The 13,436-nt window shown below is 59.5% G+C and overlaps 2 protein-coding genes across 4 annotated transcripts; one reads left to right on the forward strand and one right to left on the reverse strand.

Annotated features, from left to right (window-relative positions):
* Window positions 1-11: 11 nt before the first annotated feature.
* On the forward strand, window positions 12-3,515 carry TMEM170A (transmembrane protein 170A). The gene is made up of 3 exons (XM_048078758.2): window positions 12-170; window positions 287-457; window positions 904-3,515. Exons 1-3 carry the CDS (start codon window positions 56-58, stop codon window positions 1,032-1,034), a joined length of 417 nt encoding a protein of 138 aa, XP_047934715.1. The 5' UTR covers window positions 12-55; the 3' UTR covers window positions 1,035-3,515.
* SLC12A3 (solute carrier family 12 member 3) lies at window positions 3,426-11,945 on the reverse strand. 3 transcript variants are annotated; one of them, XM_067004668.1, is made up of 26 exons: window positions 11,046-11,945; window positions 10,797-10,928; window positions 10,526-10,601; window positions 10,289-10,384; window positions 9,852-9,991; window positions 9,592-9,702; window positions 9,409-9,520; window positions 9,171-9,301; window positions 8,948-9,032; window positions 8,664-8,818; window positions 8,187-8,294; window positions 7,974-8,097; window positions 7,770-7,871; window positions 7,532-7,687; window positions 7,353-7,452; window positions 7,117-7,228; window positions 6,514-6,654; window positions 6,292-6,398; window positions 6,089-6,171; window positions 5,460-5,558; window positions 5,244-5,355; window positions 5,066-5,152; window positions 4,593-4,728; window positions 4,279-4,346; window positions 3,893-4,074; window positions 3,426-3,710 (listed from the first exon to the last, which is right to left on the reverse strand). In XM_067004668.1, the coding sequence occupies exons 1-25, from the start codon at window positions 11,316-11,318 to the stop codon at window positions 3,933-3,935; spliced, it is 2,988 nt and encodes a 995-aa protein (XP_066860769.1). In that variant the 5' UTR covers window positions 11,319-11,945; the 3' UTR covers window positions 3,426-3,710; window positions 3,893-3,932. The 3 variants fall into 3 exon arrangements, with proteins under 3 accessions (XP_066860769.1, XP_066860768.1, XP_047934718.2); XM_067004667.1 differs by having other exon boundaries at window positions 3,900-4,074; window positions 5,460-5,561; XM_048078761.2 differs by having other exon boundaries at window positions 5,460-5,561.
* Window positions 11,946-13,436: the final 1,491 nt, after the last annotated feature.

Here is a 13,436-nt window from a genome sequence, read left to right on the forward strand (position 1 = left end):
AGCGGCGCTTTCCTATTGGCCGAGACCGGAGAGGGAGGGAGGGGCTGACGAAGCGATGGAGGGCGGCGAGGCGGGCGGCGGGCTGCTGCAGCAGATCCTCAGCCTGCGCCTGGTGCCGCGCTCCGGGAACGGCACCGCCGCCTACTCCAACCCGCTGGCGGCCTTCTCAGGTACGGGCACGGCCGAGAACCGGGCTCGGCGCCGGGCCGGGCCTTCCCCGGGGGCCGCCGGAGGCCGCCGGGCCTGCCCCGAGCCGAGCCCCCGTGACGGCGCCGTCCCCCCGCAGAGATGTGGTACGGCGTGTTCCTGTGGGCGCTCGTCTCCTCGCTCTCCTTCCACGCCCCCGCCGCCCTGCTCGCCCTCTTCACGCTGCGGCGCCACAAGTACGGCCGCTTCATGTCGCTGGGCCTCCTGCTGATGGGCATCGTGGGACCCATCACCGCCGGCATCCTCACCAGTACGGGACCCGCCCCAGCGCTGGGCGCCGCCGCCGCCCCCCCGCCCCCCGCCTGCCCGTCGGGTGCCTCACAGGGGGCCGCGTCCCCTGGCTCGGGCAAAAACCGCCCGGGTTTGGGGGCTGTGCAAAAAATGGGCTGCGTTTGTGGGCTGCCAGCGTCCTGGCGTGGGCTGAAAATGTGCCCCCAGACAGCTCAGGACCTCACGGGGGCCTGGGCAGAGCTCTGCCAGCGCTGTTCCCCACGAATCTCTGTTGCCACCCGCATTCGTTGCCTCGTGGCTAAGATTTATCACATATCGAGCACCCTGCCCCTGCCCGCTGGGCTGCAGAGCTTCTGCAGAACCCCTCACTTTGTCCAGTCAGCCCCCTCCCTGCTCGTTCCCGTGGCACCGCAGTGTTTTTCATATCACGCAGTAATCTTTCTGCTTTTTCCCCCCTCTCCGCAGGTGCTGCCATCGCAGGAGTTTACAGAGCTGCAGGGAAAAACATGATTCCCTTCGAAGCCCTCATTTTAGGAGTGGGTCAGACGTTCTGTGTGGTGGTGGTTTCGTTCCTACGGATTTTAGCCACTCTCTAGCTTTTCTTCGGATGCTAGCGCTTGAAAATGGAAGGGAACCCAAACATCTGCCCCGTGCCCGGGCTCTGTGAAGCAAATAACGAGGGAGCGCAACTCGAGGGGTGCCTCGGCGTGCGCTTCCTCCCCTGCTTGAGGTTGTGTGAAGGCTTTCTGCCTCCAGGCCGGCGGCAGAGCCTGACCTGAAGGGCTGCGTGCCACACGCATGCGTTGGAGAACGTGCTTTCTGTAACTTCTGTTGCTCATGTACCACCGTAACGGCTGGGTTAGGTCCCCCCGGCACTGCTGAAGCTGTGCCGCCGATCCTGAGCAAACATCTGCAAGCAGCATTGGCTGCTTCCCGGCCAAAATGCGCCACTAAACGGGTCCCCGGTCTGCTTTAGAAATTAAGATAAAAATTGTTAATTTTGTTACATTTTCGTAACGCTAAGTGCCAAGTGAAACTTCATTTCCCTGGAGGAGGCTCCGCTACCTTCTGCAGGTGACAGATTGTGGCAGCAGCAGCGTGTAACTCAACAGCAGCCACGCCTGGTGCGGTGTCTTCAGCGCTCAGTTAATGCTTTGACCTCTTGCTGCTTTGTTTGCAGTGAACCCGAAGCTCTTTTAATGTGATTTTTTTTTTTTTACATGAGAAATTTCTTTTATTGTTTTTCTTCTGGCCCCGTCTCTGCCAGATCATGCTCATGGTGAAGCTGGGGAGCAGCAAAAGGAAAAATCATTTTAAATAGCTGAGACTGAAAAGTTGTGGCTGAGAGTTGTGAACATGCCTCAGGGGCAAGGGAGATGGTGTGAGAAAGATTGTGATTTTAATGAGTTTTATTACTGTGAAGCTCTCCAGACACTGGACGTCCTGCACGGGAGCTGCACCCCGCTGCCCGCAGCAGCAATCCCAGGGCACGTGTGGGCGTGCGCGGTAGTTTCTCGGGCTTTGGAGGAGATCTGTGTTCCTGAACTCATTCTGACTTCACCTGCTGAACGTGCTCACGTCGGTGTGGGAGAATTGGACATCTTCACTGGTGCGCAAACATAATTTTAGATGCCCCTCAACCCCTACCCACCGAGGTACACTCTCTCCTAACGCATTGGTTTAGTTTTAAGTGACTTTTAATTAATTCTTGATCTGCCTGCTTGCCTGGAGGTGTGCTGTGCGGTCAGGGCTCTCAGGTGTGCTCTCTGGGGGCTGGGTTTTGGGGCCTTGGGGAAGCTGGGGCTGAATCCTGAGGCTGTTGCTGCGTGGAGTAGCCAGCCCCAGGGCTTTGCTGTGGTCCCTGCGTGTTTCGTAGCCGCTGCCGTCATCTGGGTTGCTGAAGGGAGGCGCTGTCCGTGTCTGGCCTCCCAGGCCACGCTTCCCACCTGGGTTGTTTCTGAACTCGCTGGGTTTTCAGAGCAGCTCGCCCTCTGTGTCTGATCCCCTCCGTACGGCCAGTTGTCTTCCACAAAGGTGATGAAACAACCCTGAACGGGATCATGTGCATCATAAAATTCTCTTGCTGTGCATCACGAAATTCTCTCTTCAGGTTCTCTCGAACAGTCCTTTGACAGTGGATGGAGAAAGTTGTTTTTCAGGAGCTTTAATGAGAATACGCTAAATTTTAGCCTGTATTAATCCAGGGAATAAAGCTGTGAATTTTAGGAGTTGAATGCAAACCCTTCTCCTTAGGCAGGCAGGGTCTGAGCCCTGGGTCTGCTGCGTGGGGCTCTGGGGGCCCTCTCCCCTCTGCGCTTCCACCCCCCTGCCCCAAACGAAAAGCAGGAGTCATGAGTGATCTGCTTGGATCGCCTTCCCCTTCCTGCTCATTTCAAATCGCGTCGTGCACAGCTTGTGCCTGGAGCACGTGGCTCAATTCACGGACTCGTCCCGTCCTTTCCCAGACGGATTAAAAGTGCTGAGGCTGGACGGGGCGGGTCAGCCTTCCTCGCCTCCTGCAATAAAACCAGACCCAAACACAGCGGCGTAGTTTTGAGCCGAAGCACCAGGGCAGGCTGTGAATGCAGGTTCCTCCCTCTCATCACGTTGTTTTGGTGTTACCTTCACCTTCCTCCAAGCAGAGGAATCCCTTGAGTCTTCAGCAGGTGGCTTTGCTCGGACAGAAGGATTTGGGAAGGCTGGGATTTGGAAATACTGAGGGCTGTTGCACGAGGCTGGGTAAGTACCCCACGACTGCCTGGGAGAAGAACAATTCCTGCTCTACTGCAGCGCGAACTTGCCAAAAGCTGTAAAGAGCTTGCAAAAAAATGGAAATGCCGAGGTGTCCTGAGAGCCCAGCAGGAAACTCCACGCCGAGAAACCTTCCGCCCCGAGAGGCGCCGCTGCTCGAGCTGGCTTCCACGTGCTGGTCTGCATAGGGACAGCCTGACTTCACTCCTCGCAACCACAACTGTCACGAACAAATCTTTGTATGAGAGAAATCTGTGCAAAGTTTTATTTTTCTACTGGCACTTCTAATCCTGGTGGTGACGATCAGTAAATGCTGTAACGATCGAGGTGAACAGAGTCGTGTGTTTGTTCTGCGGGAGGATGGGGTGGTGAGGAGGCCAGTGTCGAGGTTCGGGAAGCCACACTCCTTTTTGCCTCGTGCAGGGCAGGTTTCTCCTGTCCAGGGCTGGCAGGTGCCTTGCTCTCTGCAGCCCCGTGGGGTGGTTCTCAGCTGGGGAGCGTGGCTTTGGTGGGGGCAGCACCTGCATTACAGGGCGTGCGTTATTTTATAGCTACATACAGCCTATAAGGACCAAGATCAGCAAAACGAGCTGTTCTAAGAGCACAGCAGCAGTGCATATTAGGGATTCCCAAAAGCACCCCGTTGCTGCCAGCCATGCATGTTTGTTTCTCCCCCAAACCCCTTCCCAGTCGCCCAGCTCACAACTGGCCTGAAGCGTTCACGCGGCGAGGCGCTGGGGGCTTCACTGGCAGTAGAAGGTCAGGACGTTTTCCTGGTTTCCCCTGGTCAGGACGACGGGCGGCCTCAGGTCCCGCGAGAGGCTCTCGAGCCAGGCCATGTAGAGGGAGCTGGGGCAGCCCCCCTTCCTGCCCACGGGCAGCGTGCTGCGGGACGGGGCCGCCTCAGCGAGTGCACGGCCTCCTCCGGCACCAATTTGCAGCTTTTTTCCTAAAAATAAGTGCCTCCCCCCTCCACTCCCTCCAGGACCAGACCTCTCGGTGCTCCCCCAGCTTTTCCCTCTGGGTGCACTGCGGGGTCCGGGCCCCAAGAACTGCAAGGAAGGGGAGCAGGGGGGGTCCAGCACCTACATGGCGATGAGCGCCGCGTCCTGCGAGTGTTCCAGCAAGATCTCGTTCAGCCTCACTTGTCGGAGCGACTGCGGAGCAAACAGCGCGGGTTTAGGAAAATAACCTAATATTTAGGAAACAACCGTGCCGGGGGCACCACGGCCCCGTGGCGAGCCACCACGTCATCCTCAAGCACCCCAGGAAGGACTGGCCACAAGAACTTTGCACCCTGCAAATTTGGGGAGTGGGAAGGTTTCCAGAACCACAGAGTTTGGACTCGAGCAGGAAACCCTTCGCAGACCGTCCCACCTCACCCCAGCCCGCACCGGCACTACCTTGGCTCTGTGCTTGTGGAGCTCCTCGTCAGAAATCTTCCAGGGACAGCCGTGCCTCATCTCGCTCACCGTGGCCTCGTCCTTGAAGCCGTCGTTCAGCCTGAAGGGCATGACCAGGTCGTCAAACCTCTTGATGCTGCAAGACGAGGACAAATTACAAATTCTTAAAAATATATATGGGAAACTTTTTAGATTCTTTGCATTTTTACCAAAGCTTTTTTCCCTGCGTGCACCATAGCCAGGAATTACTTATTATTACTTATATTAACTCTTATTTATATTAATATGCAAAAATAGAGATTTTTCCCAGCACAATGTGACTGCGAGCTGGGGCTCGGCCCCATCACAGCAGCATCCTCCTGCCCTACGTGCCCAACCCCATCTTGCTGCAAAGCACGGGGCCCCTCTGTGCCGAAATCAGGGGGTCTGTGCGCAGCACGAGGAGTCGTGGGTAGCCAGGGGGATGCATTTACTGCTCCGGCCGGGGCTTCTGGTTGATGTCGGGGAGGACGTGGACCTCATGGAAGCCCAGGCGGAATTTGCTCAGCAGCGACACGATCCTACAGCAGAGAAAGGGACAATTTCCAAAAATCGGGGACGTGCCCCAGCTGCTGAGCTGGAGCACCTGCACGCTACCGGTCTGGCACATACGCCTTCCTCTCCTCGTCCATCCTGTTGATCTGCCCGCCGACAAACACCCGGATCTTGCATTTTCCCCACCGCTTCTTGCGCCAGAGGAGGTAGGGGATGAGCAGCGTCAGCCCTGCGGGACACAGCCACGTTCACTCTGGGGATGCTCACGGGGCGTTTTTAATGTGCTCCCATCCTCTTCTATTGCCTGGTCCCACAGCACGGGGCAGAGCTCACCTCCGTCGTCAAAGAGCCAGTAAATGTCGATGGTTTTCTTGCCCTGCTGGCTCTGGAAGATGGTGCTCGCCTGCTGCTCGGCCACCAGCTCTCCGGGATCTGCTGCGAAGACACGCACGTGACGGCATCAGCGAGGCACCGCTCCGTTATGGGGGTGAGTAAACCGTCTTCATGTCCTTTGTAAGCTCAAATCCTGCCCCCCCGGGTGCAAACCCAGCTCCCCAAAACGAATCCTCAGGCTACAGGATGCTCTGGGCACCCCCAGTTGAGGACTGACCGGTGCCTGAGGTCCTGCCCTGAATGTGGGGTTAAATGGGGAGGGAGGAGAGGAGCATGGGCAGTGGGGCGCAACCCCTGGGAGTACCCAAATTCAGCGTCCTGCCCCACTTCACTGCACCAGACCCCATAACTGGGGCTGTCCCCATCAGTGCCATGTCCCCGAGCCCAGTGCAGCTTGTCACAGGTGTCACCACTCCAGAGGTGACGTTAAATCAGGCCCATTCCTGGCTGTGTGGGACGGTCACCAAGCAGCCCCAGGGACACGCGCACCCATCCCCAGCCTGGCGGTGACGTCCCACTGTGGCCTCTGCGTGGGGACAAGTCCCGTGGCTCCACCTCTCAGCACTCACTGTGAGCTTGCACCGCTCGGGAAACGTTCAGCCCCTCCTTCATCCTCAGCAGGCACACGCCGTACTTGAAATCGAAGGCATCGCTGGAAGGAGAGAGAAGGCGGCTGGTGGTGGTGGCTGTCCCCATCGGACCGTCACCGGGGTGGGGACGGCTCGGTGTGACACCGCTACGGGTGGCGGGTCAGCAGCCCCAGGGCACGTACTGCAGGGTGCCCACGTAATCCTCCACGCTCTGCGGCGCGGCCACCTGCCAGTCCCTCTTGTAGCCCAGCGCCAGGATGTTGGGTCTCATCTTCCCCAGGCCGGCAGCCTCGGGGGAAAAAAAAAAGCAATGGGGATAATTAATTCCTGCAGCAGACACCCACCTTGCACGGCATGGCGTGTCCCACCAAGGTGGGGACAGTGAGGGTTGAGGGCGGCTCTACCTGCATGAGCATCTGGACGCCGCTTCGCAGGTCCTCAGCCAGCACGTTGGTGTAGAAAGCCTTGATCTTCCTCTTGAGGAGCCACCTGGTGTGGCCGTCCGACGTCAGCCTGGACTCAGGCATCTTCTGCTTGCGCGGGCCCTGGTGGGGAGCAGGGGAGAGGACATGGCTGCCATGAACAACCAGCGGCCCCCATTGTCCCCTGTGCATTGGTTGCTGAGGAGCTCCAGCTCCTCTCTCCCCAGATTGTTGGCAAGACCCAGATTTAAGCACTGCATGCTTGGGAAGTTGCCATTGCACTGGGAAAAATGGTGAATTTTGGTTTTCACCCCGACTCCACCGGTCGCACAGTGGCAAATGCAGGTGCTGGTGACACTGTACGGAGAGCAGCCTGCCCAGGCACCTTCTGGGCACCAACATTTCCTCCTCAGGCAAGAGCGGAGGGGTCCCCTCCCCTGTCCTCTGACCAGCGTCCTCGTCCTGCAGGAGCAGCTCTGCTCCGGGCTGGGCAAGGGGAAGCTCTCAGGGACACCCCAGCTCTTCGTCAATACTGCGTAACGAGCTGGGGAGCTCACACCCAGGGCACAGCCCGGCCCCACTCACGATCAGCACGTTGCCGCAGATCATCAGGCTGAGGTTCTTGGTGAAGGTGCCCACAAAATCCACCAGTGCTGGGCGAAAGTTGGGGGGCCCGGTCAGGACCAGGCACTGGGGCCTGAGGTGGGGGAAAGGAGAGGACGCAGGGTGGCACCAGGCAGCAGGGTGGCACTGAGCCTTTCCGAGCATCACGGCCACCCCCGTTCCTCCTCCATCACGGCACCGAACCCAGACCCCCTTGCCTGTAGTTCTTGATGTGCTCATCCACCTCGCTGAGCCCCACCGAGTAGCTCAGGGCCATGTTGTAGGAGCTGGCTTGCATGGAGGAGCCCCAGTTCACGTCTGCGCAGAGGGGATGGGTCAGCAGCAAGGACAAACACCCCCGGGGGGACACGGGGCTGTCCCCAGAGCCACCACGCACCCGGCTTCTTGTAGAGGACATAGCCCAGGAGGAAGACGACGATGCCGAGGGCGATGAGGGCCGCCCACCAGGTCAGCAGGAACATGATGACCACCGAGATGGCGGCGCCGAAGAGCGCGGCCCACTTGCTGTAATACCGAAAGGAGGGTCGCCAGCCTGCACGCAAACACAGACAGCGGCTGTCACCGGCTGCCCTCGCCCCGCAGCCGGGACTCGGTGGGGCCGGGCCAGGGCCCACCTGGGGAGTTGGTGACAGAGGCGTGGAAGCAGCTGAAGTTGATGAGGGCGTAGGAGCAGAGGAAGAAGTTGGAGATGATGGGGGCGATGGCATTGAGCTCGGCTGTAGGAGGAGGGCAGGACAAGATAGGACAGGGCAGTCGTCGGTGTGCCAGGGCCGCCGGGTGGGACCGAGCCAGCTGGGCACGGGGCGGGGAGCACCCACCGATGAGGATGAAGCCGACGGCGATTACATAGGTGAGCACGTAGCCACGGATGGGCTCGTTGTTCTTCCCATAGCCCTTTCCAAAGAAGCCTATGAGAGGGTAGAGCTGGTCCTTGCAGAGGCACTGTGGGGAGAAAGGTGTGAGAGGCATCGGGCCGTCCCCTCCACATCTCTGCTGACAGGACGGGGACAGGGACAGGGACCAGCCCTCACCTGGAAGACCTTGGGGGCTGAGACGAGGCAGGCCAAGGCTGAGGACAGGGTGGCGCCAAAGATCCCCGCCGTGATGAGGGGACCGAATCCCGACACCATGCTCATGCTCTGCCCAAGAACCCGGCGGTCAGGACTCCCCACGCATCATCCTGCACCCTGACCCTAAAGGATTTCCAGCCCCCAGCCCCTTCCCTCAGTGCTGCCCCATTCTACATCAAAATTATCCAGGTGCTGACAACCAGTGCCTTCTGAATTCCTACCTAAACGAGCTCCCCCAGCATATCCCCATTAGACCTCATGAGCACACATCTCCCACCACCATGGGTGCTGCCCTTCCTAGGGTGCTCAGGCACCCAGCACGTGGGCTGCTGCTGCTCATTTATGGCCAAGGAAACCCACCCATCACTTGCAGAGCGAAAACAGCCAGCAGCAGAGCTTGATTCCGGCTGTTTGAAGCTGAGGAGGCCCCAGGCACACCTGGTAGTGGTTGCTGAGCCCATAGGGGCAGCTCTGCCGCTGGGCACAGTCGGTGAAGTTCCAGCCGAAGCTGCAGGCCAGCCCCTCACAGCATGGTGAGCCCACCGGCACGCTGTCGTTCAGGCTGCCCGAGGCGTCCCGGACCACGCAGGCACCTGCAGGGCACAGCAAAGCTCGTGTCTCGCTCATCCACCAACCCCAAAAGATGCTGGGGCACCGCTCCTGGCTCCCACCGCCCGCCTTCTCCTCCCCACTTCATGGGGATCCCACCTGTCCACGCTCACCTATCGTAGCAGACAGCACCAGGTAGGACATTGTGGTCCAGAAGATGGCCATCAAGGTGCCCTTGGGGATGGCCACGGCAGGATCCTGTCCGAAGGAGGCACAGAGAGAAGCAAAGCAGCCTTCCGGGGAACCCAGTGATGGTTTTGGCCCACCCGAATTTCTCGCCCATCCAGTTTCCTGTCCTGAGAACCACCAGCTCACATGGGGACGGTGAAAACCTACCTTCAGATCACCCGAAATGTTGGCCCCAGCCAAGATGCCGGTTGCCGACGGAAAGAAAATGGAAAACAAGCTGAAGAAGGAGCCCTCAGGTCCACGCCAGCTGGGCACCAAGTTCTGGGCAAAGATGTCAGCTGGGGAGGAAGCAGAGGAGAAGCATCTCCACCCAGCTCTGCACGGCTGGCTGCTCCCAACCCTTTCTCACAGCACTGGATGGTGCCCAGGTCCGTGGTGGACCCACCTCTGTAGCCGAAGAAGCCCTTGGCTTGCTTCTCCGCGGTGGCTGGGATCACTGTCCCCACCAGGTAGTTGGCGAAGGAGACCAGGATGACCAAGAAGAACAGGACCTGGGCCTGGGGGAGCAGAAAGAGGCAGCCGGCTCCCCTGGGCCAAAGGCTGGGCCGGCCGAGGGGGCGAGCGCTACCTTTGCCTCCCACTCCATGCCGGCCAGCGAGATGCCCAGCAGCACGGTGGCGGTCACCACCCCGATGATGCGGATGTCGTTGGTGGGGTCCACCATGAGGGAGTCGTGCTCCTGGGAAGGGGGCACCGTCACCGGTCAGGAAGCAAACCTCCCCGTGGCAAACCACCACCGGTTTTAGCAGCTGAGGGGTGGTTATCGGCATTAACCCATGCATCGATCAATAACTCAGGGTGCCAGGAGGCACGGAGCCATGTTCTCACCTGCAGCAGGTCCCGGACGGTTTCGGCAAAGCCCACCGTGTGCATGGCCACGGCCACCGCGTTGGCGAAGGCAAAAATGAGCCCGATGGAGCCACCCAGCTCTGGCCCGAGGCTTCTCGAGATGAGGAAGTAGGTGCCCCCTGCGGTGCAGAAAACCCGGTGGCGGGGCTGCCTCCCCATGCTCCTCCCCAAAACCACCAAGGAGGTAACAGGAACCAGCCATCGAGGGGCACCTGCTGCTGGCAAAACCACCCAAAATTCCTTTCTGCTCAGTGTTTCCCTGCGAGATGGTGACCACCAGCAGGATGCTGTGGTCTGCAACACTCGGCGTGGTGGTTTGGGAAGGGCTGGGAGGTTTTGGGGCGGTTGCATCAGCAGAGGCTGTGAGGAACCTGCTCCCTCGGAAGGTTTGGGGTGTTCGGCTGGGGACGCGGTACCTGACTTCACTTTGCCGTTGGTGGATATGGCGGAGATGGACAGGCCGGTGATGGTGGTCACCGTCACCGACATCAGGATGATGAGCCACGTCAGGGCTGCGCGGGAGAGGACCGATCGCACCCACCTGGCCAGGTGCCACCAGCAGTCCCATTCCCACCTGCACCCAAGTGTTTTGGGCCGCAGGGAGCCTGGCGCCATCGTCCCCCCACCCTGCCGGGGCTGTGGTGGGCACCCACCGATTCCTGCCTGGGCCGTGATCCAGGGCAGGCGCAGGTAGAGGATCACTCCCCAGATGTTCAGCATGCAGCGGATCTGGAGGGGACAGAGATGGGGACACCGGCTGTGAGTGCAGGTGGCACCTGGGGACAGCCAGGGCCACCCTGGCTCTGCTGGTCTTCAGGTTAATGCCAGGGAGGGCAGGGGAACAATTCGGAGCATGGACAGTCACAAAAAATCGATATATCAGGAAAAAAAAACATGATGGGCAGAGGAACAGGCCGCACTCACCATCACGCCCTTCACCCATCCGAAGCGGACGGGCTCCGGTGCGGGGGCCCTACCCGGCCCCTCCTCGGCACTGGGGAGGCCGTCGCTGCGCTGGAGCTCGGGCACCGGCACACAGAGGTGGCCCGGGTCGGGCTGTGGGGACGAGGGGACCGCGGGTCACTGCAGAGCCAACCCAGCACGAGCACCGCCCGGCACCCGGGCAGAGCCCCGGTGGAGAGCACAGCCGGGAGACACCGGGATCGGCCTTACCTTGAGGATGGAGCGGAGGTCGGCCAGCGAGGGCCTCCCCCTCCTGGCCTCGCCCACGCCCTTGCTGTTGGCATAGTGCTCGTAGGCGGGCACCACGTCCACCGTGTTGTAGCCGAAGGTCCTGGTGCAGAGGGTGCTGCCCGAGAGGTGCGTGCCCTCGCAGCCCGCGGCCTCGCAGGGAGGCCGGCCGGCCTCCTCCACGCCCAGCAGGGTGCTGATGGTGAAGCGGCCTCTGCAGCGCGCGGGGGGCTCCGGGCAGGGCAGCTCGGACATTTTCGGCTGCCGAGGTCCCGCTCGCGGTGCCAGGGTCGGGCTCGGGGGATTTATACCCGGCCAAACCAAGGCGAGCCACCCGGCACCCCCCCAGTGCCACAGGGGATGCGATCGGCTCAAACCACCCCGAGCTGGCCAGGGGGAAAAAAATAGCCGGAGGAGGTATCAAAAATGCCACAATCAGCATCGCTGGCTTCCAGTGCCTGATCGGGGCCGTGATAACAGATTTGAGATTAAGTCCCAAGGACAGAGCAGCAGAGAAACATAGTGCTGAGCTCGCCTCCGGCCCCGACCCGGGAACATTCAGTTCCCACCTGGATTTGTTATGGAAAATAGCAGCAAGTCCCACACACGTTACCCCTGCCCTAGGATACTGCCCCACACTCCGCAGACCCCATAAATCATCTCAGCTGCTGCTGGCGATGCCGAGCTGTGCCGGATGTGTGAAACCAGGGGAAATGGGAGAATAAGAAACTGCAGGATGGGGGAGATGTCCCAGGGCTGGGGGTAAAGATACCCACAGCCCCATAGCCCCGTGAGAAACCCCTCTGGACCCCAGGATGGGGGAACTGCTGAGTGCCCATGATCCAAATCTACCCCAAACCACATCCCTCGTTTAACCCTTCCCCACTTGACGAAAAACATGCAGCTGCTCGCCTTACGGTGGCCAGAGGCCAGGGGAGGGATGGGCGCCTTTTATATGGAGCTGGGTGTCACATGTGCACTAAAAGCCATTACAGATAAGATCGCTGAAGACAGCGAACAAGGCAGGCAATAAAATTTGAGGGCAACGCTGCAGCCCATTGGAATTTCACCCCACTTACTTTGTGAGTTAATGGAAAATTCGGGTTGCCCGGCCCGCTGCCTCAGGCTGCCTTTCACACTCACACAAATTTTAACCTGCTTTTTGAGGACTTGCTCTTGCATTGCTTGTGCGTGGGCAGATGTCACCCTCAATCACACACAGCCAGTGTAGAGCTGCTTCCCCAGGGAGCTGAGGACAGGCAGAGCCTGTATTTTGCACGATGGTCCAAAATACAACTGCACCCCTGGTGCCACTGCTGTCCCCAGCAGAGGTGGCAAGAGCCCTGTGCACCCAGCCTTCCTGGGGGACCTGGATCTCCAGGGGGAACCTGGATCTCCAGGCAAGGAAGCCCAGCAGCCCACCCACCTGCAAGCACATGGGGATGAAGATAGAAGCCACCAGGACCCAGCCGCATTCCCTGTGGAACAGCCGGGTGTCTGCTCACGTAATGCCCAAACTCTGTCCCTGGTCCCAGCCCAAATAGTGCCAGGAGGTGAGCAGCTCCCCGCAGCGAGCGGATCCTGCCTCGCAGGGCTCAAAAGACGCTGGGGAAAACTGCCCAGACTCAGCATATCTCCTATCGCCACTTAGGGGGAGAACAGAGGGCGGCAGTGAGATGCAGCAAGGAGAAAGCTTCAGGCTTTCAGCAGCTAAGGCAATACCTCCTGCAAGGTGGACATCAGCCTCTGCCCACAACAGAAACAGCAGCAGACTCGTGCCTAGAAGCAACATCTTTATTTCAGACCATCATTATTTCACCAGAAAACGTTAACTGGCCCCAAACGGGGCAAATCGCAGGGAACCTCTTAAATGGAAGGAGGTGAAGCACTGCAGAAAGATGCTCCAGGAGAGGCATGAGGATTCCGGACGGCAGGTGAAGAGCGAAGCAAGTGGTATGATGCAACCCTGGTGTAGTGAAATAGCCGGATAGTAGGATGCGCTTGTCGTCGGCCTGATTCACAACACCAGCTGCAGCAACAATACCGGGGCCGTCCCGCGCCGGCGGCAGCTTCTGGGGGCCGCGAGCAGAACGAGGAGAGCGTTGGGGCCGAGATGCTGGTCCATTATGGCTATTAAATGCCTCAAATGAACCTTCATCTAGTTAGGCAGGGAACGGTTCAATGCTCAATATGTGGCTTCTTTTAAAGTTTGCCAAGGCACTGGATTCCTCCAGGTCTTTATTTAAGTTTTAATTGTCCCGTTTCTATCTCTGTTAAGAGGGAACCTACCGCCTGGACGACGCGGGCCACGCGAGCAGAGCGGGGATTTAGCACCGACTGCACCGCACCGAGCGGGGATTTAGCACCGACCGC

The sequence above is a fragment of the Anser cygnoides genome, chromosome 12 (genome assembly GCF_040182565.1).
Source record: "Anser cygnoides isolate HZ-2024a breed goose chromosome 12, Taihu_goose_T2T_genome, whole genome shotgun sequence".
Classification (NCBI taxonomy): Eukaryota; Metazoa; Chordata; class Aves; order Anseriformes; family Anatidae; genus Anser; species Anser cygnoides.